Consider the following 23,703-nt stretch of genomic DNA (forward strand, 5'->3'; position numbering starts at 1 on the left):
AGGGACCTCTGGGGTGGAGGGGGTTGCTACACATGGACTCTGAGCCCCAGAATGGCTGAAACGCTATGGCTATAAGGTCCAATAAACAAACCTCTGTGGAATAACCTCAGTTTACTCCTGTACATATAACAAAGCAAACATCTCTACTGTAAATAAGGAGGAAGCAATATGTGAGATCTCACCATATGGCAGCTGGTGTGTGAACAAACAGAATTTATTAAGCAGTCTTTCTCTGAGATCGCAGCAGCGTCTCTTATGAATGTCAGTGAACACTTGAATATATATAAGGCGTCATGACAAAAACCTGATCTCATCAGCTCAGTTTTTGTTTTGAATGTATTTTTTTATTAATGTCTTTTCTCGGTTTCACTGCAGTCAGATGCTCTTTCTGCTCCCGTCACATGCCACAGAGTGGGACTCACACACACACACGCACACACACGCTCCTAAAACCTGACGGCGAATGCATTATAGATGCCCACTTCATGATGTGTCACATCATGTCTTGATTTGCATGCGTATCACACATTTGATCTTCTTCAAGCAGGAATAACAACCGCAGCGGAGAGATCTGAGAGATTTTCAGCAGTAGAAGAGGGAGAGTCATGGAACTCGACACTAATGAACACATCTTTGTGCCGAGGCTCAGAAATGATGTTGAGTTTGTGATGTTTTCTAAAGTGAGGGGGCGTGTGCTACAGTGCAGACTTATCTTTGTATAATTGAACTGGAAGGGATATTTTGCAATGAAAAAAAAGTACTTTCATTTTCAAAGCTGAAAATTAAACACACGAATCTGACCACTGGTGCCCTTGTAAATACACACACAAGCCTGTCTGTTTTATCCACAACAACACTATCAGCCACTGTATGTTATTGTATTGCAGGACGTGGGTGTGTTGGGAAGCCTCCCAGCACACACCAAGGCTGTTGTCTTCTTCATTGTGCAATTAGTGCTAATAAATTCATTCATGTTTCTCCTGGCTGCTTCAATTTCCACGTGTGTTGCTAGCTGCCAAAGTAATTTTAAGGAGGCATTCATCCTGTGCTATGTGTGGGAGTCTGCCCAGGACTAATGCGACAAAATCTAAAAGTGTTTTTATAAATATAGACCAGTCTCTTGTCATTGAAAAATACAGGATAAATAGTAGGCCATATTTGTCTGCCCATTGAATGGCTGTTATCAGTGCCTTAATTATGGCAGGTAAGACCAGAGTCTGTGTTATTCTAATGTTTACATTGATTCCATTTTACACAGATGACCCTTTGTAGTAAGGTGAGGAGGAGAGAATGGTGGTACTACCCGTGTCCTGGGCTGCAGAAGACTGACAGCAACTCACAATATCATCTAAGGCAAGCGTGCTGCATCCATTAGAGGATGTGGCTTACGATGGTGAGCTCTGATCTCTGCCAAGGTGGAACTGATCATTCTTAAGGGGGTCTAGTCTACAGGGGATTTCCTGTTTCCTGTCACTAACAGCATGTCACCTGTCAACTGTCAACCTTGACAGCTAACACTGATACAATTAACAGTGTAAAAATCATAAAATCCAACCAGCACCAGAACGTAATGAAACCTGGGGTGAGTGGATGTATAGAAAAGCATGTTTCCCTACCACATGTGTAGTAGCAGTCCTGTATTGTATCCCCTCATTTGAAGCAATAGCTTGATCCTCCAGTGTTCTTTACGTCCCTGACAAGCTCTCTAGAACTCTTTTCTTTCTCCAGGACCTTGGGTTGGGTCCTATTTCCCTATATCATTCCAATCATCAGTCTGTTTTTTTCTCCATTTGAAGTACAGTCCAATATGGTGTTGCAGCCTATTGCTTTGTTTATCCAGATAATAATCCTGCTGTTGATAACAAATGATTATAATTGAATTTCCAAATGGAATGTAATGGAAAATCAAACCAAATGAATGCAGGCAGAAGCAGTAATTATAGAATTGTGTGGTGGGTCACAGCCAGACAGCTTTCCTCCTGATGCTTTTGCCATTTTCAATCTTCAGTCTGCAGGATAAAGGATGAAAATACGTGTGAAGGGTCAGCCAGAAAAAGCATGAAAACTATGCATACTGGATGAGAGTAGTAGGCTGTGATTGAATGGGATCTTTCAGTCTGGGTATTTGGGTTTACCAAACCATTGACATAGTAGAATAAGACCACTAACAGCACTTAAGCTTATCTAAACATGGGGATCTGCTGGACAACAGGGAGAACAAACATTAATCATCTGGCTGTGACACACTAGCTAAACTCAAGCCACTCAAGCCAAGCTCGCCAAAACACAGGATGGATCAGGCTCAAGATACAAGACAACAGGTTTGCAAATCCAAAAATACAACCACATGATGCATGGTCAGCCTCTCCCAGCTACAACAAGCTTCTCCGCCACTTTCTTAGCTACCACGAGGGAGCAGTAAACACAAGTTTTAATCAACTTAAATCTCAAATTCTGACCCTACTCCTGCATTCTTGGTGTGGAATGTGATTCAAGAGGTTCGAGATCATGTTTCAAGTATCTGCACAAATTTTACAACCTTGTTCTTGTTGTTGAAGTTGTGTACAGGGTTACACACAAATGAACCAATCCACTGATAGCAACAAGGGACAAAGGAGAGAAAACTGTAAAACTGTATTATTACTGAAAACCTTTTAGAACTTTTGCTACCGGAGAAAGCAGTGTTTTTGCTGTCAGTCATTCTACTACTGACGTCTAATGGAATTCTGCACTGCTCAGTCCTAACCCGCTGTCGACTGGACAGATTGGGAGTTTTTCAGCCCGTCTAAAGAGCTGCCCACTCAGCTTTCTGAGTCAGACACTTCTTACTCATGTTCTTCGCAGAAGTCAGTGTGTGTGGGCGCTGACAAGGGAGGCAAAGTGTATGTGTACTGATTGTGAAAACACTCCTCTATTGACAGGTCAAAGGGCGAAGAGTCATGTGAGGCTGATGGCCACCAGGTTGCACATCCTCTCTTTCTGTCTCTCTTACTGTTACTCCAGGTAAAACTTAACAGCACCTAAAGTGTTAAACTACAGATGATGATACTGTGGATCATCCCCCTGATCCTGGCAGGATGTATATTGGAAAATTACTAAATATTTCAAAAATACACAACAACTTTATGATAAAATGGGAGGATGTAATGTTATTAATACTATTTGTATTTTTGTAACATGTACATGATTAGATGCAAAAACACTGTGTTCTTTAATACAAACTCTAAAGAAGAATACACATGTAAATCTAAACTATCAGTGGGATCAGTATATAGTCAATGAATTCCGTTGCGATAGGATGCTCATAATTCTCTTATATGCCGGTGTGTGTGCCTTTATATGGCTGTGGGGTTGTTGATCTTGCCCATGAAGAGGATGCTCTCAGTGGAGCTCTCCAAAATGAAAACCAAAAAGGGCCTGTTAATTTTTACTGATGGTGGCAAACTGAGCAAAATAGCTTCGATGACGCTGCTTGCTGCCGCCTCTGTTCCCATCTCAGTGACACTGAGCGCAGCCTTGTGGGATGCCTGAGGAGGGGATAAAAAAGGAGCACAGGGTGATTTAAAGCAGGCATCCTGTGCATCTAATTCATCTGGTGTAAGCATACTCTTGTTCTATTTGTAAATCCATATGCACTTGTGAAAAATTACTGTATGCCTACCTTTGAGATTTTGATCTTGACCTCTTCAGAGACGCCAGAGAAATCAGCCATGTCCTCGAATGCGTTGATTATGCCAATTTCTTTTAGTGTGGCACTCAGTGGGACATCAGAAGAAATAGAAAATTTTGGCAGAAACACTTCAACGTAACTGGGAATCAAAAAAACATAATCACTGTCAACATTCTGCATCCAGGTTATTCATTGAGATTATTACCATTGGTAGAATATTAACTCAACTCAACCATTCTTTGAAAGATTATGTACAAAACTGTGAAGTCAATAACTTTTGTGGCAATTCTGCAGTGAATAAATGAACATTTCTGCAGTCAGGCTACCCAAACAGGGTCAACAAGGACATGGCGCCAACACTAAGTCCAAATGACCTCTTAAAACTCCTTGGGAAGTGAATCAAGATGAATATCTCAAGGGACCATCTACCATGTTGGAAAGACAGATTACTGCCTAAGACTTGGTTCCAATACTATCAATCATAGATACAACAAAACAACAATCAGTAACAAGAGCTTGATACAGACCATAGCTGCCACCTAGAAATGTAGATTTGAACTTATTCAACACTTTCCCTGGCTTCTGGACTTGACAAGTCTAGATGCCGGGCTTCAATCTTCTTAATGATTATGACCTGGATGATTGAGAATCAGTCCAACACCTGCCCTGTTGACCTGACACACCTCCTCAGACTCCTCAGCCAGATGAGAAATGGGCTACGTGGTTGCCAGTGATCAAGATATCATCTTCTACCACTCAACTGCTGCACGTTGTCATCATCCCTCGGTCTATTATAACTCCCTCTTCAACTCCTTTAATCCACAACCAGATCAGTTACTTACTTCATGGAGACAGACTTTTGCCAGTGCTTGACGTAGTTCTTGTTGATGAAGCCCTCCACCTTCTCCATCTTGCCTTCATCGGGCAGGACGATCATCATAGAGGATTTGCCCTTGTATGGTAGCATGATGACAGTGGTGTGGTTTTCAGTGTCCCGGTAGGTGTTGTAGTGGCCTGTTCTCATCATCATGTCCACCTGGACTCTAGTGGTGGCATCTACATGGAAGTCTGCCTTGCGTGTCATGTCGCTGTCAAAGGGTTTCTCCCACTGTCCTGGTTGATGAAGTGGAATAGGAGAAGGTGATAGTAGCAGTGTGCCTCACAATCATCATGTGTAACTACACTGAGGAACAGAGTTACATTTCTTACCTTTAAAGTAGACATAGTTGATTAGCATCATGACCATGTCACTATGAAGTTCCTTCACCATGTCTTTGATCTTGTCGTGGGTTTTATTAGCAATGTATGTATTGATCTCAGCGACAGCCTCCTCAGGTTTGGCAAAGTTGACGCTGAAGGCCTCACCTGAGTAAAATTGCCTGACATCCTTTAAGAACTTCTGAAGAGGATTGAAACCAGAGCGCAGTACAACAGCGTTTCCAACATCCAGCTGGTTCACCTGGCTGTGTCCATGCATGTGGAAGAGATGCTCATAGGCTTCATTGACCTGAGTCTGGTTGAAGTCACTGTAGCCCAAAGTGGAGAAGAGTTGCCTGTGGGTCTCACCACAGGCGCCTGTAGACACCATAGCCAGGGCAGTGGAGATACCCAGAGGAGAGTAGAATATGTTTTTTCCACCAGCAGCCTTGGCATTCAGACTTTTGTACAGTTCAAAAGCAAAGTCATTATTAGGAGGGGAGAGCTTGTGGCAGTTCACATCACTGTGGTCAGAGCCGTGGTGGTGGTGGTGGTCTGCCCGGGCTACAGCCAGCAGCAGGACAGCCAGTACACAACACGCAAAGATACCCCGCATCGCTAGATCCTGTCCACAGGGAAAAGAAAATAACACTGTTTACAATTTAACCATGTTGGAGGACGAGAGATATGTTAGAGCACCGTGTAACACATTGATTGACACCCATCATATTGTAAAAACCAATTTTCAAAAGCTCCTAATGTAAGTTCTTAGAATTGATACAAACACAAAGCATTTTTCGGTGGAGGTTGATGCTTACCATTAACGTCCTGCGTGGTGCCGCTTAGCAGAAACATCACCATTATATTCAGCAAGTCAAATAGAGTCAGCTGACAGCTCTATTAATCATTAACAAGGTGTGCTCACTTATTCTCAGGTCACACTGTCATACATAGGTACAGATAATGCGAGGAGTTTTCTTTTTAAAGTTTGTTTGATGACTTCATGCACACGATCCCATAATTACAAAAAAAAATAAATGAAACTGCAGAAATGATGGGCCTTTGATGAAAATATGTAGCAACTCATTTCAGTCTGTCATCGAAAATGATTTCCGCTTTAAATCCCTTTGGAGGAAAAAGACATGGTGACTTAGGGAAAGCAGGCATTGTAAATCATACAAGCAGCAGATAGCACAGTATTGATCTTGTGGAGTGAACTGAGTAAAATAACAGAATGTCAGTGCAACACACACACACACACCGCTGTTCTCATTATTGTATCTTCCGAGCACCATGTTCATGATTACTGTTGGAGTAAAATACATCATTTTCATGATTGATCACTAGTCTTATTGGGAAAACTGCTTTTTAATAAGCATCTCTCATGAGTTAACATGTAGCTGTAGGTCTGAGGTTACATAAGCATCCTTCTTCTAAAGGGAGTGCAGAGTACACAGCTTCGTCACTGGCCCTCATGTACATTTTGTACAGTAGGTCATGTCCTGATGGAGAACCAGGACAGATTCTTTGATCAGATGTTAGGGTCCTATACACAGCAAGACTAGAAATAAGTGAATACTGTATGATATATAAAACATTGAGACAAATTCATTCAGTTTTAGACCACTACTACTACTACTACTACGATGTGGTAGTAGTAGCAGTCTAGCATCGCACAACACCTACACAAAACTGCAAATTAACAATGAGTCAGAAAACATTGATGTTGTTCAGTCTGGTTTAAAAGTTGTTGGCTGCAGCTCTGTTAAAAATAATGAAACATATGAAGCAGTGACGCACGAGAGCAGCCTCTCATTAGCTGGAGATGTGTGTGTTTTGTCCAAATGAGCAGACAGACAGTCAAAAATCATGTCCAATTTGAACTAATCTACAAATTAAATTTACACCATCTGTTTAAAATCATTCATTCAAATATTCAGGTACAAGTCACGTCTTAGACAAATAATATCAAGTCAAGAAACAAGCTGTAATACTAAATATATATACTTTTTGTTTGAGCATGTGTAAATATGGAAATGGAAACACACACACAGAGAGGATATATTTTTGGCCTAAAATGTTTGAAACCAAACATCTTATGGTGGTGCATTATTTAGCAGGATGATTTTTTTTTTACCTGCCAAAAATTGCTCCCCTTTCTAAATTAGTCATGGCGAGTGTTACTTTACTGAAATTCAAAGCGGTTAGCTAAAACAGACAAAATCTGTTGTTGCTAACTCAATTCCATCCCAGTGTGTGTGTGTGTGTGTGGGAGGGTGGGTGCACTATTCGGACTCTTATTGGTGATTGCTACAAATCTAACATTTCAGAATGGTGTGCTAAACAGAGCAAAATACACTTTGCTTGCTTGTTGGACTTATTTAAAATAACTGTTGACTCTGAAACATGTTCTTGAAAAGTTTTTATTTCACTTCACCTCGTCGAAACAGCACGGTAACAAGATGAACTAATGATGTTTACTTTATGAACTGTGTCACATAAAACAGTGTTGGATAGAGGTTTTAATGGTGTGTTTAGACATGTATAAACCAGTTCAGATGATGAATGGTAACGCTGACAGGGAGATTAATAGAATAACATTTCTGGTGATAAATCTGTTGTCCTATTCATCAAGGTCTCCTCTATTCATCACTTCCCAGATGGTCTTCGTGTCACAGCATTTTCTGGTAAAAATGAATCCAGAAGCTATTGCAGTGTGAAAATATAACACACACATACACACACACGTATACACACACACACTCCTCCAGCGTCTTTACGCTGTGGGGTTGTTGATCTTGCCCATGAAGAGGATGCTCCTGGTTGAGTGCTCCAGGATGAAGACCATGAACGGTCTGTTGAGCATCACAACTTCAGGCATACTCATGGGCATGACCTCAATGGTGGTGGCCGCTGCCGCCTCTGTTCCAGTTTCGTCCACACTCAACACAGCCTGGTGGGAAACCTGCGGCAGAGACAACAGGCAGAGTTTGATTTAGAGCTACTGATACAAGCCAAATGACCTTTGCAGCCTCTCCTCTACGTGCATTCTCCCACGAGTAATTGTCATGAAATACGTATAAAGCTTTCAGCTCCTGTAACTAAAACCCAAAAGTCACATTTGCCTTTTACCTTTGAGACTTTAAGCTTGACCTCATCAGACATGCCAGAAAAATCAGCATTGTTTTCAAAAGCATCTGTTATTCCCATTTCTTTAAGTGTGTCATCGAGGGAGGCATCAGCGGAGATGGAAAATTTTGGCATGAAAAGATTCACGTTGCTGCAAAAGCAAAAGAACATCAACAGTGTCAGAATTACTGCATAAATACAGAGATAATTTGGGATGTTTTGAACATGAAAAAACAACATTTACAGCTACAATGAAAAAACAAGCAAAAAACAAAATCCTACTTCCTGAAGAGCGAGTTATGCCAGTGTCTAAGGTAGTCCTTGTTGATGAAGCCCTCCACGTTCTTCATCTTGCCTTCATCGGGCAGAACAATCATCATGGAGGTGTTGCCCTTGTATGGCAGCATGACGACAGTGGTGAAGTTCTGGTTGTCTGAATAGAATTCGTAGCGTCCAGTCCTCTTCATCATGTCAACCTGAACTTTGGTGGCTTCGTCGACTTGGAAGTCGGCCTTGTATGTCAGGTTTCCATCAAAGGGTTTCTCCCACTGTCCTGTATGAGATACAAACACCTTAAATACCACAGTGGTCCTATGTGGTGTGTGTGTGTGTGTAACCTACCTCTGAAGAAGACATAGTTGATCAGCACCATGGCCATTTGAGGGTCCAAGTCCTTCACCATGTCTTTGATCTTGTCCTGAGTCTTGCTGGCAATGCGTCTGTTGATCTCAGCTGCAGCTTCTTCAGGTTTGCTAAAATCGACATTGAATGCCTCACCAGAGTAGAACTGCTTGACACCATTCAGGAACTGCTCCAGAGGACTGAAACCAGAGCGCACTGCGGCAAGGTTGCCAACATCCAGCTGCTGATTCTCCTGGCTGTGCCCAAGCATATGGAAGAGATGCTCGTAGGCTTCGTTAACCTGCGCCTGGTTGAAGGCGCCGTAACCCAGAGTGGAGAACAGCTGGCTCTGGGTGTCACCACGGGCGCCTGTGGACAGCATGGACAGGGCGGTGGAGATACCCAGCGGGGAGTAGAAGATGTTCTTTCCAGCAGCAGCCTTTGAATTCAGGCTTTTATAGAGGGCAAAGGCGAAATCAGCATTAGGAGGGGACAGCTTGTGGCAGCTCTGTTCGCCCTCATGGCTGTGGTGGAGGTGGTGGTCTGCATGGGCTACAGCCAGCAGCAGGGCTGTCAGTGCACAGCTAGCAAAGGTACCATGCATCTTTGGAGCCTGTGAATGAAGACTCTGATCAGTTAGATTTAACCTGAGGAGATCCTAGTATAAGCACAGAGTTAATACTTCAACACGTTGATCCGGCTTTGTCAAAATCTATATACCCTCACTTCTAAAAAATGTTTTAAAAATCTAAAGATTAAGCATATCGAACACGAATACAGTGATGCACTTACCTTTGATGTCCTCTTTGCTGGAGACAGTTTAGTCAGAAACTTCCTCTTTATATGCAGGAGCTGAGAGATTCAGCTGACCCTTTGGTCAATAATTAACCACAGCCACTCCCTGTCTCCTCTGAGATATCTGGCTGAGCTACGTTCACTGATGCAACACAACACAGGTAACGAACCACTGGTTAGATAGTGAAGCGGTTGTGGTTGAATAAATCAGTATAAGTATTGATTAAAAACCCTCATCGCATGCTTCAAGACAACAAATGTAAATGTTGCAGTCTTCATAGAGGGTGCACTTACAGATAACACATGCACTGTCAAAAATACAGGAAGACACTGGGGAGGTGACATGCTAGCAAAAATACACAAAAGCTGCATATTGTGGTGCTAAGCTGCTAAATGCCTCTCTATTTCTACAGGGTTGACAAATAAAAAGCCAAGTCCAATGTGGCAAAAATTGCAGTTCCTTAAGTGGCCACTTGGGGTCACTATCCATGACAACTCACCCCCCCCCCCTTTTTTTTAAAGGCTTACAGTCATGCTATCAAGTTCCTCCTATTCATACAAAGAATGGATAAAACGTCACTGATTGTCAGACTGTTGCTCCCGTGTCGTCCAAGTGGCTCACAGACCTGAGTCAGTCGGACCTTTCATGATTAACAGGCTGACATTTGTGTTGCTTGTGATAAATCTGCTGTCCTATTCATCAAACTGTCCTCTATTCATCATCTCCCCAATGAGCTAAATACCATCACAGCATCTCCAACAAGGTTGTCTGACTAAAGGTAGAAATGAGCTAATGTCCCAGAGCCACTAAATCCCAGAGTGAAAATGTAACTGGGCATTTTCTTTCTGTTGTTGCTATATAAGCCCAGATGCTCTTGCAAAGCAATTTCCAATAATTGCATAAGATGATAAAGAGATGTTACAAGAGGAAATGGGTTTCAGAGTGAAAAAGAAAGAGAAAATGCTTTTGTAATGGAAGAAAAGTGCTTTATGTTTTTGCAAGCATAGACATAGACTCAGTCACAAGGATAAATTGCTGCCATTTAAATGTCTTTTCATCATTTTGTGAAAATGAGAAATAAACTATATATCATCTGGTAATGTTTGAAAAACAAAACACCTTCTCTGACTTCATGGAAATTGCTGAAAATGGATTTTTTTTTGCAAAATGTGCTGGACCACTGGGACGTATTCAAACTAAAGCTATAGAGTTTTATAAGTAGATGTAGTATTATATGAGTGCAACGCTCACTGTACCTCTGGACATCGGTGGGATCAATTCATTCTCTCAATTAGCAGGACGAGGCCTGTTAATTCATCACAGAGATGAGCACACGGTCTGTCCTTCCTCTGACTTGAACTTTTCCACCTCCAGCACAAACGTATGAGGCGCCTGAGCATAATGAGAGGAGAAGTGAGAACATTTTGCACATTGTTGTCATATTTTCCATAAAAAAGGGACTTAATGAGTGTCAGAATTTTATTTTCATAAAAAATAAAGATACTTAACCTTTATGAGTTGGCTGATTGTGAGAAAATGGATCATATACCCCAGCCTTCCTCAGGAGGCTTTCTAAACTGCAGGATTTCCTAAGTTGAAACTTAGGAAAAAGTATTTCTGCCCGCCTGTGAAAACAAGAATCAATGTGTTAATGGATTTGCTCTAAGCTGTCTTGTTACAACTTGTGGGACCCGTGCTGCAGGCCGGGTGGACTCTCTGATGTATAGAGAGCAGTAATTATTGCAGACTGAGAATCCACTCAGCATCGTTCATCATGCTACCAAAAAACAGAAAGCAGGGGGGACCAGTTAGAGGGTGTGACATAACTCTACAGTGTGGACTTAAGAAATTCATTCTTTAAGGGTATAATGTAATAAAAACAAGCTAATATTAAAGACCATGAATGTTTTTACCACTTACATCAAAGCATGAAAAACTAAATCAACAGAATGTTCACAGCATTCAAACGGCTCTCAATGTGTGTAATTACATCCACTTAAATAAACAAGTCCCTTCATTTCATTCTTTTTGCTGTGCACAACAGAGAGCACACTCCAGTCATTTAGTACCAATAAAAATAGACCTGTGCTGAAAGTGAAGAAAATGCATTTAAACATTTAAGCAAGTACTTAATGCTGAAACATCTTGTTTACCATTATATAATGTAGCGTTTACTGTAGTTTTTTTCTACATTTAGAGAAAAAGGTTACCTTGATTTCTTTACAATATGTAAAACCTTGGTTATCAGAGTATGACTTTTTTGACATCTGAGGCTGACAGATGAAGCCAAAACTGCATTACCTCAGACGGCCACTTGAGGCTGGCTTTGTGCGTGAGTCAACCCACTTAGATCTCCAAGTTAAAAATGTCCAACTCGACAACAGAATTTGAATTTTTACAGCCTTAACCAATTCAATATATTAGTCACTTTTTTAAAGTAAAATTAAAATTAGGAACATGAATTCTTTCTTTTAATTACATGGAGGATTGTAAATCAGACGACTAGCTGCCTGTTTCAGCTTGTCATGAAGAAAACACTAAAAACTATGAGGAAGATATTCCCGGTCCTTGCGGCAACATGTTACAGATCAGGTAGCGTGACATAGTATTTTCCTCATCTGCTCGGGTTCCCCACCTACCCTGGCTTTATGTTGCTCATGCGGCCATCAGACAAGCAGTCCTCCAGGGGCTTCAGTTCAGAAGCAGTGAGGCCAGGCAGCTGGTGTTGTACAGCATTATCACCTCATGGGAGTCATCCCAGAACATCATGGTGGCCTCCACGCTGGCTGTAGCATTCATGGCTGGACACCTGGTTTATGTGTATTTAATGTAGAAAACACATCTTATACATTATTATATATCAAATTCATAACCATGCATGTGTAAATTAATTCATGCAGCAAACAGCTACCTTTGAAATACACATCATAATTGTTGAGTATCAGTTTGTCAGAGGGTCTCAATGCTTTGTGTTGCTCTGGTGTGTTCAGGAATGGACAAAAAAACTCATAGTCTAAGGTTTTCCATCAACATGCAGGCTGCTCCATACTCTTAGCTGACCCCCAGCATGGTCCCCTGGTCCAGCTTCAGACTCTGTTTTCTGTAGCCGATCTCCAACCCCTCCCACCTGGAGAGCGAGGCTCTGCTGCAGATCTGTGAAAGCAGATATGGTGGCCTCCACGCTTTCCGCTTAGAGTTGGCTGCCATCCCCAGGGCCTGCAGGGTCTGGCTCTGACTCTCGGACCCAGAAACTCGGCACAGCAGAGCCAGAGCTGATGCCAGGCCCAAGGGTAAGAACAAAGTATTGTGCTGCTCCTGATCACCGGGCTCAGCAGTGGTTCTGGTGACCAGGTCACAGTAAGGTTCAAAGGCCAAGGCTGAGTTTAGGGCTGACATGTTCGGCTGTTGCTGCTGCTGACTGGCCTCTTGCTGCTGAAGTGTTTCTCAGGCTTTGGTTGTGCTGAGGAACATGTTAGCAATGCTAGCACTGTAAAACACAAGCAAAACTACATATAACACACATCAGCTCTGCAGCTCTTGTCATCCTGGCCTAATCGAGCAAATGTTCTTGTGGCTCCCTGCGGGGGTGGCGGTGTTGAAAATATATTGATCACAGGTTCTGAGCTTTTGACCCATAGTTTGAGCACTAAACAAACAATGGCGGCTTGTTTTTAGCTTCTCAGAATTTAACCAGCAGTGAATGTGTGTTTATTCAGTGGACAGTCAGGACAGGGCATACTCACCCCCCCACCCCCACCCCACCCCAAATAACACATTCTGGTCAACATGGATTTTGAACGCTTACGCAACTGATGCATACTTTTATTTTGCTCTAATTCCACAGTCTATATATATATATATATATATACATATATATGGCGTTCCTATACAAACTATACATAGCTACATCTGATTCTATCTTGCAGAACAGAATGTGCACATGCAGATCAATCTGCCGTTTTATTGTTAGTGTCACAAAATGTCATGAAAAAAACGGCACTAATATTAATCTTTAACAATCAAGCAGTATCTGAGCTGAAAACAGTGAAACAGTCAAAGCCACAAGAGACAGAGCGAGAGTCTGCTAAATGTCAAAGTGCTCGTTAAATATTATCAGCTTAATCTCAGCAAGTCAATACAGCTTCTAATTAAACAGCAGGTCATATGGGATTCTCAGTAGGCAACAGAATGCAGTATAGATGCTCTGTAATGTGAGCCAGCGATGCTACGTTGCCACCATGTGGTTGATTCAGAGTGTTTCTGCCAGGTCACGCATTCAGCAAAAATAAAAATAAAAAATAAAATGGCCCACAAACCATGTCTGATAATGAGCTGAAAATCAGTGTAATAATAGGGATTACAGCATTATTTGTTTTTCCAAAACTATAGCCAAAGTTAAACAGATTATATCTGCTGGCAGCAAAAAGCAAACATAATCATTTAATGCTGCCTTGAGGGAAATACGGTGACAGATAAAGAGTCAGCCCAGTTCTAGGTGCCCCTGTTTTGTCTCATAAGGGGAAACTGAGCTAATAAGCATATCTTAATAAGAAGGATGCACTGTATGAGGGGGGGGGACTCATCTGAGGTTTATCTGAGGTAAGATGAGGCAGCAGTACAGCAGGATCCACAGGAACAAGAGCATTCGTAGCTCTAATGGGGTGATGTCACAAGAGGCTGCTAAAGAGTGAAGAGTGAATCCTCCCTCACTGCAGAAAAGCAGATAAACACAGAATCAGCCCGTTTGCATTATAGAATTATTTAGAGTAAACATTAAAGCAGCAAAACAAAACAGGCAAAAAACACTCACTCAAACCGTAAATATCCAATTATAGCTGAAGTTGTCTGAGAAAAAGTTTGGATTTATGACAATGCTGTCCTGTGGTTTGGTTCAGTTCAAACTCAATTGCTGTTTATATAGCTCTGCATTATTCAGACTCATCAGTGGATACTTGTGCAAACATGTTTTTAAAAGTGAATCCTATGATTTGAACAAGTCTAACCGCAATGCAGAGTCACACTCATTCCAATGAACGTTCATATAACAGCGGTAAGAGTTACAACATATTGGGATCCTATTTGAAGTATGCCATGAATTACACATACAGTGTTAGTTTAAACTAGCTTTTACATGTATGCTCAGCTCTTAACATGGACAGATCTTCACTTGTTATAATGTTACTTTTTTCATTTATTCTGGAATCCCAAGTTGTCAAATGGGTCAAAGTTACGGTCATTGGCGTTGGTGATGATGGTGGTGATGTATATTTTGTACAACAAGAGATTCAGTTAACCTAGGAAAAACTGATTTGTACATTACCGTCAACCAAACATTGTACTCATGTTAATGCTAATGAAAAGTCACTATACCTGAATGGCTGAGAGGTTTCACCGCAGGCTGGAGGCCGGATATCACCGCCATCATGGATGTCAACAGCTTGATCGGTGTCATTTTGTGAGGTAGCTTCACCAGGATGGTCTCTTGCTGTTGTCATATATTTATGTCTCTGGAGCTCTTTTCCATCTGATCTTTGGACAGGGGTCAGATCAGCTGTACTGATGACTTCATCACCGCTGTTTTCTTCATCTTCACAGGCCGTGTCTCTCCTGTCACTTTCTTCTTCTGTGATTGTTTTAGCCTTACTGGTCTTTCTGACTTCATACAACTTCATACAACTTTCCTTCTTTACAAAAACTTCTCCCCTATGCTGCTGTCTTACATCCCTCTCCTTCTCAAACTGTCTCAAATCATCCTGCATTGTTCTCTGCTCGCTCACTTGCCCCCATTTTTCAGAAAGCTCTTCTGCTGCTCCTCCTCTTCCTGCTCCATCCTCAACATCTTTCTGCCACTTAACCACTTCAGATATTTCTGCTTTCACTATGTCATCTTCTGGCTTGTAATATCCATCATTCACTAGTCTAACATTTTCTGTCTCCCTCTCTGTCTCACAGGAATCGCCATCATCATTACTCCGTCCTCTAACAACCCTCCTCTCTTCACATTCTTCTTTGTTTTTACTTTCAGCTCCTGGCTGCAACACAAACACAGCTCCGTTATTGGTCATCTCTCGGAGGATACTTTCATTATTGTCCAAATCAAACTCCCTGTCAGCTGCTGGCTGAGCATCAACATTAGATTCAGGATCAATATCTGTGTTCTTTGCACAGTGGGCCTCCTGATGTTTACCACCATTAAATATCTCATATGCGCCCAGATATGTTGAAACTTTGCTCATCTCCTCTTCAACCTTTGGTACTTGTCTTTTCACCTGACAGTGTGGTTGAAAAACCTCTTTATTCAGATCCAGGATGTAACTGTAGGCATCCTCTTCATCTGAGTCCAGTGCTGACAGGCTGTCGACTCCATCCTCAGAACTTAAGGAGAAGTGACTTTCATCCACTCCTCCTATGCTGTAGCCCCGGTCTAAACCCTGTTCCATCCACGACCGGATCTCCAGGTTGGCTACTCTTGCATCTAGTGGACTGGGCGGCTGGAAAACTCTGCGTTTCATTTTGTCAGAGGCTGAGGTGACAGCAGGTTGCTCTGTGATGTTGCCTCCGGTGGAGGACGGGTCAGAGGTGCCCTCTCCATTTGTGTGAAGTGAGGGGCAGGAAAGGCTTCCTGAAGATCTCCAGGACCACTGTCTCCACAGGAGCTGCTCTCTGCTCCTCTCCAAGCCTTTAAGCAAAGCTTGGGCTTCCGGATAATCAGCAATGGTCTCACCAATGATGACTGACTGGGGTGATCCAAAATTGGGGATTTCAGGAACTTCAGTATATGTCGTACAATCCTGTAATTTAGAGTGTGTTAGCAATGACACCTTTAGGATATACTTGTCTTTTTGGTAAATTATTATTGGTTTGACTGCTATATATGAATAAGTGAATATATTCTCAAATAAACTCTCAACAAGGATGAAAATAAAAAATGTAGTTTTGGAAACTAACCTCATTAAAGCCTGCATGATGCCCCAGGAACATCGACAGATAGGTAATGATCGACTGCTCATCAGGAGACGTGCATGTTACATCTGTGGGAGGAATGAGAAGCCGTTTTTACTGTTTCACACAGAGAGCATTGTGTTTTTGGAGTCTGATTTATTAATGTGACCAACAGCAAAAACAAACACCACACAGCTCCTATTGTATAGGGGCCATTGAGAAGAAAACAGATACTTTGCAGAAAGATATTCACTCTTCTAAAATAATATGTGGTATATTTACCTTCAGGATCCAGCAGAGGAGTGATATCCAAGCTGTGGTGGGCCATTGTGAAGGCATGCTGGATGTTTTCTTTTGGCTCTCGGGACAAGCTCTCCTTCAGGTCAACCAAGTCTGGCTTTATGGATTTAATCAGAGCGAGGAACGCCAGCCCACTCCTCCAGCTCTTCCCGAAGTCATACACTTCTACCCCATACCTGCATATTTTCAATTACACATAAAGCGATGTGAACACAACCTCAACGCACAATGATTTGGCTGCTCTGGAACACCTTCTAACAGACTTCCATACAGTCCACTTATCAATCACCCCTTTGTATAAGTGAATTGGATATTTGACTCACTTTGATGTGCATCTTTGGATCCATTGAAGGAGCGTTTTGATTGCTTTCCCATGGTACTTTGACTCCCTGGCAGCTTTTCTGCTTTTGCTTGGCAGAGTGCTGCAGGAGAAGCTGCCAATGTCGTTTGGCTGAGGTGAAAGGTCACCACAGGATGAATAACTGCTTACTGATAAGGAGGAAAGGCTTGATGACAGATGCCTCCCGAGGCCTGCAGTCACCTCTTTTACCTGTATTGAAGTAAAATGGAGGTGTGCATGTAAGGTCATCACCTTGGAAAGAAGTGACTGACAAGCAAAAAGAAAAAAAAACCCACCTGAAAATAGAGAATGATGTTCCAGACAAGGCTAAGAACAACAGATGGGGTGCCATCAGCAATGGCAGAGGCGTCGATGCCAAGCAGCTTCACCTGGGAGACAAGAGGCAAGAGAATTACAATCTAGTTTTCCAGACTGGAATGCATTTCAATGTGTTTTAAAGCAGACACACTCACATGTCTGTCATCCAGGAAAGCCAGCGCCTTGGAAATGTTGCTCAGTCTGAAAATGCGATGAGAAGACGGCCTAAACCTGTAAAGCTGCCGCAAGATGTGCAGATTAAAAACAGTCAAATATGTCTCTATAGCTGACAAAGACATTTCTGTTGCTGCACATGTAGGGGAATATTGTTAGCTTCACTCCACTGCCTGCAGCCTTATGCTAAGCTAAGCTAACTGGCTGCTAGATTTAAGCTTAGGCCAAGGGGCTGTCTGTCAAAATGCTCAGTTTGCATTACCCATGTATGTATATTTCCTTTTGCTAACATATTTACACAGCTAACAACCATGTTTAGAACTACAAAAACAACCAGTCAGTGTTGTGACAGATGCTGTTTAAACCTTATTTTGCAGCTCATGTAGTGTTTTTGAAGCACTACCTCTCATGAGGGGACATGCCTGTCTGTCTGTGTCTTGTGTGATTCTTACAAGTTTGCAGCCAGAAAGCACCTCCAGCAGGGCCATGAGTATTCTCCCATCCTGAATGTCTGTGAACAGGTCATGAACTTCAAGTGGAGGGTCATGCTAGAGAAAAATCATGACCCAATTACGTTCATTCAAAAATAAGATGTACTGATAAGAGTAAAACTATTGGAACTGTGCCATACTCTTTGCAGAAATACATTCATCCATCTGGTGAAGGTCCTCTTCTGAACTGTTTTGCTGTCATCTATGGAATAAATACCATTATGTCTTAAAAGTTAAGGATACATTTTTAAAAACTTACTGCAATACATGCAATACAAGGAATACGATCACGTTGAGTATAAAAACGTTTTAGGAGAAGGGAAATCCACCAACAAATAAAGAAATGCTCATGTTTGGGCAGTCAGGATACAGTATTACTTGGGAAAGGCATATTTAACTATGTTTATGGATCAGTATACCACACTACTGACCTTGGTTCTGATCACTGATCTCTCCTGCTGCTTTCATCTGTGAACCCCAGCTGTCCTGCATCCCCTTTAAACTTCACTCACTCCGGTTGAAATCCATTGTATCGGATGAGAAGGGAAAGCAACTTAAAGCGTCAGCGATTAGAGGAGCTGTTTGCTGACAGAAATAAAATGAAGAAAAGGCAAAGACAGGCAGCATGTCTTGCCTGAACATGCCGAATCCTCCCTTGCAGGTCTTGTAAAACCACTCCCACCCCCCTTCCTCCAAATCTACTCACCCTATTGGTCCACAGAATCCTTCCCTGTTAAAATGAAGGAAACACCTGGGATGCCTTCAATCATGATACTATCCGACTTCTCATACCAGAAAACTACACTGACGTTAAAAACCCACATTTCTTCAGAGCATGCCCAGCTTGTTGTTCAAACTCCTGTTTTAGAATGAATCTCTTCACACTTGGACTCTTTTAAAACACTTTATAACATCTTTTAGAAAGTTATATTACAAGACTTGCTGCCCCAGTAGCAGCTGTGATCAGCATCTAACACATGCAGATAACAGAACAGGTTTAAAGTCATTTCTGCCTGTGTAAAAAAAAAGTATCAAAATTCAATATCATCATAATGAACTGACTGAATGAACAGCGATATTTTACAATAATTAATATTTGTTTGTTTTTGAAAAGACAGTGAGATGCAAGAAAATGTACAATTAAATTAAGTTTAAATTTAACAAGCCTGCAGTACAAAGATAATAAGGTTGAAGTAAAACTTCTTCTTTGCTTCCACATATTAACTGAATTTTGAGCTGAAACTTTGAGGTACACCGTAATTCTGCAGCAAAAGCCTATTGCTTCCTCCTTATACACATCAAACATTGACATGTGTGTGCTTTTAACTCCCATTTCGAAGCAGTAATGAGCAACATATGAACTCAGAGCATTACTGTGACAGCTGACAGTGCCTGACAGGAAAAGCTCCTCCTGTTTCAAACAATATCTGGCTGCCATGTTTTACTCTACCTGCTTTAAGAATAGTGACAGTTACTGAACTGGACCGTCACCACCGTGGAAAGCAGGAGTGTGTGCAAAGAACATCGCACGTGAATCTCCAGGAGTCTCTAGAAGTCACGCCTTTTCATTCTTTGAGTTGGTTTTTGCAGCCTTGTTGCACCCACAAGCAACAGCGTCTGCCAGGGGCAGCGTCACAAGGCTGCGAAGAATGAGGACATAAAAAAAAACATGGATACTAGATGAGAAGGTACCGGAAATACATCTGTATTCTAATTTTTATTAAAAATGTCACAAAGTTAGCTTAAAATATACGACATTCCAAGCCAATCAGCATGAATTAGGTTCAAATTTAGTTTTTTAAAGCATTTACAGCAAGTCTCTTCTCACATTGGACATGAAATATCACATCTGCCAGAAGTCCTCCTGTAATAAATGGCAACATGGGGACATCTGGCAGCTTTGTGTATTCTTGGAGTCTCTTTTCTACATGGCTCTTCAACTGGTTCTAGATGAAGCTGTGAGTTTCTCTCCGTGGGGCCATTAAAAATCAAACATGCCACCGAACACCCTCGCAGTTTCTGGCCAAGTTTCATTTCCTCCCCATGATGAAGCTGGGGGCCTCAGCATCATCCTCAGCCTCTCTTTCTTCTTCGTCTTCCTCCTCCTTCTCTTTCTCCTCTTCTTCACTGCTGTCTGAGCTCTTGTCTTTCTCGGCATCAGCTGCTAGCTTAGCTTTCTTCGCCATCAGCTTCTTCTGCTTCAGTTTGTCGCGCTTCTTCCTGCGCTTTGCCGTTCTCTCGTCAGCTGCCTGCTTGTTCTGTTCCACTTTATTTAAATATTCCTCGTCCTTATCTTGCTTATCTGACATCTTGTCCAGGTAGTCCTGTCTCTGGTACTCTCTGCGGCGAAGGTGTCGGTAAACATGGAACTCCCCGCTGCCTGCACCCGCGCTGGAGCCCATTACGTCCCGCACGAATTCCGGTGCTGCCCGCGGTTTCCATTCTTTCGCCCGGTCCGGAATAGGAGCAAGCTTATCTGGGTTTCGCATCAACCTCTCCAACTTCAGACGCTGCTCTTCCGCCGGAGTCTTTGCAATAATGAGAGGCTGGGCCTCTTTTCCTCCGGGTTTCCCAGCTTTGTTATTTTTTTGTGTGGGCGCCGCCATCTTTCAAACCGCCAGTGTCTTCTTCCTTTTTGCCCCCCGGAAGTTCTTATTCGATTTCTAACTTCCGGGGCGGAGAAAAAGAGGTTCTGTAACCTGGAAAGTTTTTTTAAATTAAATTTAAATATTTGCTTTTTTCCAACGAATTTATATTCTATACATTATTGGGATATTGTGAGTATAGTATTATTTATTTAAATAATTACTTTGATTATTACTGTAATCTGTTTCTTCTGGAACTAATGTGAGTGACGTGTGGCTTTACCAATAGCAAATCAGATTTAATCTTCTTTGGGCGCATGTGACCAATCAGGTTTCAGGTTCCGCCCCTTACCAAGAGCGTGAAGTGTGGCTGACAGGTTTACTCCGGCTGTTCTGTCCTAGGTCGGTCCGTTTCTGGAACGTATTTTTAAGTTTATAACTCACCTTAAGACCATGAATAGTTTACTTAGATCTACTGCTCGGTGTCTGCGGTCGGGGGCGGCCGTCTGTTTGCCCAGACAAGCCGACGGCCGTGCGTGGCCGGCCTCCGCCCGGTTCCTGTGCGCGGCGGCGGATCTCCAGAAGGACCTTAGTGAGATGGTGAAGAAGGACAAAGTGGTTGTGTTTATGAAAGGTACACCGGCACAGCCCATGTGTGGCTTCAGTAACGCAGTGGTTCAGATCCTCCGGATGCATGGGGTGGACAACTATGCTGCGTACAACGTGTTGGAGGACCAGGACCTCAGACAAGGTCAGTAAACTGAAATAACCCCCGTCATGGCGGCGGCAACAAGTTGTCACCTCAGAGGGATGTACAAATTTTAGCCAGATACACGTCTTCAAAACTGGAAGTGGAAGTGTCAGTTAGATCCTTTAGTTAGTTTAAACAGCGCGCTGCTCTCATTAGCTTTCTGTTAGCTTAGTTGTTGTCGTTGTTGTTGTTGACTTAATCAGACAAACTTTGTCTGTCAGTTATTTGTCAAGTTAGTTATTTGTTGAGGATTTTTTTTTTATCAGCGTGATGCAGCTGGACAGGAGGGTGTGGTGCATCAGGTCAACGATACGCCATCAATGTTAGCTTGAGAGGCTCCACGGCTGGGTTAGCCACACATGTTAGGGACAAAGAAGTGTTTTCTGTAGGTGACATAAGTTTAACCTCATTATTTCAAGCTATTTATTTTTGGAAAGTTTGTAATTTTGTTGAGGTATTGATTCAAGAAAAATTAGGTTAGTCAGAAAAAACCTTTATAAAGTCCCTGTTTGATCACTTAATTTTAGTAAATCTTTGTCCTAAAAATGATCTTTAATCCAGCTCTACACATTGCCAACAGGAAACAAGCTGGCACAACACTGATTCTTCACATTTAGATGTATGGCTAACATTCATACAACACCAATCTAGTGAGAGCTGCTGATGTATCATGCATTTTTATTTCTGACTGACACTCTACCTTCCACAGGAGTCAAAGTCTTTTCCAACTGGCCCACGATCCCTCAGGTGTACTTCAACGGCGAGTTTGTGGGCGGCTGTGACATACTGTTGCAGATGCACCAGAACGGAGATCTGGTGGAGGAGCTGAAGAAGCTGGGGATCCAATCTGCATTGCTGGACGCTGAGAAAGAATCCAAGTAAAAGAAAAGATCAAAAACTTCAAAATCGATGACAAGACAGAGGATATGTTTATCAGGCTGAACCCCCACACCCCCCACGCTCAGATGATTGCACATAAATCAGCTCTCTAGGTAGCCAGTGGCAAGATTGACTCACCGAGTAAGGTGCAGCAATGATATACGTTTGTTTATTTATTCATTATCTATAAAGAGAAAAGAGTGGACAGTATCTTTACAGAGATACAGCGAGTTTACCCTAAATATCAAGCTTTTAAAGCTTTTTGATGAGGTATTTTGGGCCGTTTGTGGGCTGCAAACACACACTCTAAACAACACACTAATATTATACACAGTTCTATTGGTTAACTACAAATTCAAAGAATGGCCTTCTGTAACCAAATGAAAGTTAGTAACAGTGAATTAGCCAGAAAACCAAAAACAGCTGAAAGTTGCTATAAAACAGTCTATAGACATGAGCGATAAGCTGAACTAGGAATCCTTTATACACTTTATATATAATAATCCACCACTGTTGTATGAATATAGATGATTTTAGCTTTGTTATTCTTTGCTTAACACCAGAACTCTATATCTCTGTGGGACAGTAATTAAACAATAACCACTTCCATGGAAGACTGTCAGACTGTACTTTAATTTGTTCAACTAGCAGCCCCTCTGAAAGCTCAGCTACCTCTACTGTCCACCTGTTTTTCTTGAGCCACACTCAGTTTAAGACCAAACGAGCCTCAAACTTAACCGAGACTGAGTCGCACTCGAAACCTTCCAAATGCACTGCCTGTTTCTAAAAAGGAAGGTCAAAGAGGGCACAACAAAGCTTCTAAATAACTTTCATGTTTTCATGTGACCTTTGTCTTATCACATATGAATTAACGAGACCTCACCTCATCTATCCATGTTACACACATACCCTGTCTGTATCACTGATCGATCACATCTGCTCTTTCTGCCTGTAACAGCATATAAAATGTGCCCCCTCTGTATGTCATTACCCGCTGAAACGCAACAATCACACCTGGATAATCTTGTTGCTCAAGATGACTGAGCTGCAGCAGACACAGTTTGTGGTATTTGTTCATTTTCCACTGAAACAACAGAGTGTTTTTCTTATGAGTTGTCTCACTAAGTCTCACCAAACCTGGCATTTATCAGTCCTACAGTCCTCCTGCTGTACAGTTGTATTATCAGATCATGTAGTACACTGTAACATATTGTACATTAAAGGCATATTATTAAATGTATTATAGTGACATGTAAACCCAGCACCAATTAAATATTTTTGTGACAGATAAACAGCCTGTTTTCTTTTGTATGACCCCTAACAAAGGAAAGGTAATTGATAAATCCACGACTTACATCTAAAAAGAGATGATTAAATGCAGTTCAAGGCTTTACAGTACACAACATTAATTCAGAGTGGTTTGGCAACATCCAATGAAGGTAATAAAATCTGAACATGTTTTTGGCAGAAACAAGTCACCATGTTGAGCAGGGGCTGGTGTCTGTGCTCA

General features: G+C 42.0%; 5 protein-coding genes and 1 non-coding gene across 7 annotated transcripts; 1 reads left to right on the top strand and 5 right to left on the bottom strand.

Annotated features, from left to right (window-relative positions):
* Nucleotides 1–3,122: 3,122 nt before the first annotated feature.
* LOC114429201 (alpha-1-antitrypsin homolog) lies at nt 3,123–5,813 on the bottom strand. Its single transcript, XM_028398100.1, has 5 exons — nt 5,686–5,813; nt 4,880–5,492; nt 4,513–4,783; nt 3,662–3,809; nt 3,123–3,527 (listed from the first exon to the last, which is right to left on the bottom strand). Exons 1-5 carry the CDS (start codon nt 5,686–5,688, stop codon nt 3,336–3,338), a joined length of 1,227 nt encoding a protein of 408 aa, XP_028253901.1. The 5' UTR covers nt 5,689–5,813; the 3' UTR covers nt 3,123–3,335.
* Nucleotides 5,814–7,371: 1,558 nt separating this feature from the next.
* LOC114428366 (alpha-1-antitrypsin homolog) lies at nt 7,372–9,550 on the bottom strand. Its single transcript, XM_028396713.1, has 5 exons — nt 9,410–9,550; nt 8,618–9,230; nt 8,279–8,549; nt 8,000–8,147; nt 7,372–7,832 (listed from the first exon to the last, which is right to left on the bottom strand). The coding sequence occupies exons 2-5, from the start codon at nt 9,219–9,221 to the stop codon at nt 7,644–7,646; spliced, it is 1,212 nt and encodes a 403-aa protein (XP_028252514.1). The 5' UTR covers nt 9,222–9,230; nt 9,410–9,550; the 3' UTR covers nt 7,372–7,643.
* On the bottom strand, nt 9,516–18,771 carry clmnb (calmin b). Of its 2 annotated transcripts, XR_003669577.1 has the most exons (14): nt 18,410–18,771; nt 18,119–18,180; nt 17,940–18,035; nt 17,469–17,552; nt 17,292–17,384; nt 16,979–17,205; nt 16,638–16,831; nt 16,362–16,444; nt 14,784–16,204; nt 12,325–14,122; nt 12,053–12,222; nt 10,923–11,038; nt 10,670–10,805; nt 9,516–9,554 (listed from the first exon to the last, which is right to left on the bottom strand). XR_003669577.1 is itself a non-coding variant. In XM_028396712.1 (10 exons), exons 1-10 carry the CDS (start codon nt 18,468–18,470, stop codon nt 13,993–13,995), a joined length of 2,451 nt encoding a protein of 816 aa, XP_028252513.1. In that variant the 5' UTR covers nt 18,471–18,771; the 3' UTR covers nt 12,243–13,992. The 2 variants fall into 2 exon arrangements, 1 of the variants encoding a protein (XP_028252513.1); XM_028396712.1 differs by lacking the exons at nt 9,516–9,554; nt 10,670–10,805; nt 10,923–11,038; nt 12,053–12,222 and having other exon boundaries at nt 12,243–14,122.
* Nucleotides 18,772–19,349: 578 nt separating this feature from the next.
* On the bottom strand, nt 19,350–19,624 carry LOC114429290 (small Cajal body-specific RNA 13). Its single transcript, XR_003669663.1, has one exon.
* A 43-nt stretch (nt 19,625–19,667) lies between these two features.
* On the bottom strand, nt 19,668–20,641 carry prkrip1 (PRKR interacting protein 1). The gene has a single exon (XM_028396714.1). The coding sequence runs from the start codon at nt 20,582–20,584 to the stop codon at nt 20,009–20,011; it is 576 nt and encodes a 191-aa protein (XP_028252515.1). The 5' UTR covers nt 20,585–20,641; the 3' UTR covers nt 19,668–20,008.
* A 250-nt stretch (nt 20,642–20,891) lies between these two features.
* On the top strand, nt 20,892–23,479 carry glrx5 (glutaredoxin 5 homolog (S. cerevisiae)). Its single transcript, XM_028396715.1, has 2 exons — nt 20,892–21,314; nt 22,024–23,479. The coding sequence occupies exons 1-2, from the start codon at nt 21,017–21,019 to the stop codon at nt 22,194–22,196; spliced, it is 471 nt and encodes a 156-aa protein (XP_028252516.1). The 5' UTR covers nt 20,892–21,016; the 3' UTR covers nt 22,197–23,479.
* The last annotated feature ends 224 nt before the right edge of the window (nt 23,480–23,703 follow it).

The sequence above is a fragment of the Parambassis ranga genome, chromosome 24, assembly GCF_900634625.1.
Source record: "Parambassis ranga chromosome 24, fParRan2.1, whole genome shotgun sequence".
Lineage (NCBI taxonomy): Eukaryota > Metazoa > Chordata > Actinopteri > Ambassidae > Parambassis > Parambassis ranga.

What these genes read in the sequence shown, in the direction of transcription:
- LOC114429201 (XM_028398100.1), bottom strand. An exon ending in CAACTATGTCTACTTTAAAG is followed by an intron (nt 4,784 to 4,879) that starts GTAAGAAATGTA and finishes TTCATCAACCAG; the next exon opens with GACAGTGGGAGAAACCCTTT. An exon ending in TCAAGATCAAAATCTCAAAG is followed by an intron (nt 3,528 to 3,661) that starts GTAGGCATACAG and finishes TCCCCTCCTCAG; the next exon opens with GCATCCCACAAGGCTGCGCT.
- prkrip1 (XM_028396714.1), bottom strand. Translation starts at nt 20,584, where the DNA reads ATGGCGGCGCCCACACAAAAAAATAACAAAGCTGGGAAACCCGGAGGA.
- LOC114428366 (XM_028396713.1), bottom strand. Translation starts at nt 9,221, where the DNA reads ATGCATGGTACCTTTGCTAGCTGTGCACTGACAGCCCTGCTGCTGGCT. An exon ending in CATAACTCGCTCTTCAGGAA is followed by an intron (nt 8,148 to 8,278) that starts GTAGGATTTTGT and finishes TTGCTTTTGCAG; the next exon opens with CAACGTGAATCTTTTCATGC. An exon ending in TCAAGCTTAAAGTCTCAAAG is followed by an intron (nt 7,833 to 7,999) that starts GTAAAAGGCAAA and finishes TCTCTGCCGCAG; the next exon opens with GTTTCCCACCAGGCTGTGTT.
- clmnb (XM_028396712.1), bottom strand. Translation starts at nt 18,470, where the DNA reads ATGCAGGACAGCTGGGGTTCACAGATGAAAGCAGCAGGAGAGATCAGT. An exon ending in TGCTTTCTGGCTGCAAACTT is followed by an intron (nt 17,553 to 17,939) that starts GTAAGAATCACA and finishes ATCTTGCGGCAG; the next exon opens with CTTTACAGGTTTAGGCCGTC. An exon ending in GAAACCTCTCAGCCATTCAG is followed by an intron (nt 14,123 to 14,783) that starts GTATAGTGACTT and finishes GCTTTTCTGCAG; the next exon opens with TGAGGGAGGATTCACTCTTC.
- glrx5 (XM_028396715.1), top strand. Translation starts at nt 21,017, where the DNA reads ATGAATAGTTTACTTAGATCTACTGCTCGGTGTCTGCGGTCGGGGGCG. An exon ending in GGACCAGGACCTCAGACAAG is followed by an intron (nt 21,315 to 22,023) that starts GTCAGTAAACTG and finishes TACCTTCCACAG; the next exon opens with GAGTCAAAGTCTTTTCCAAC.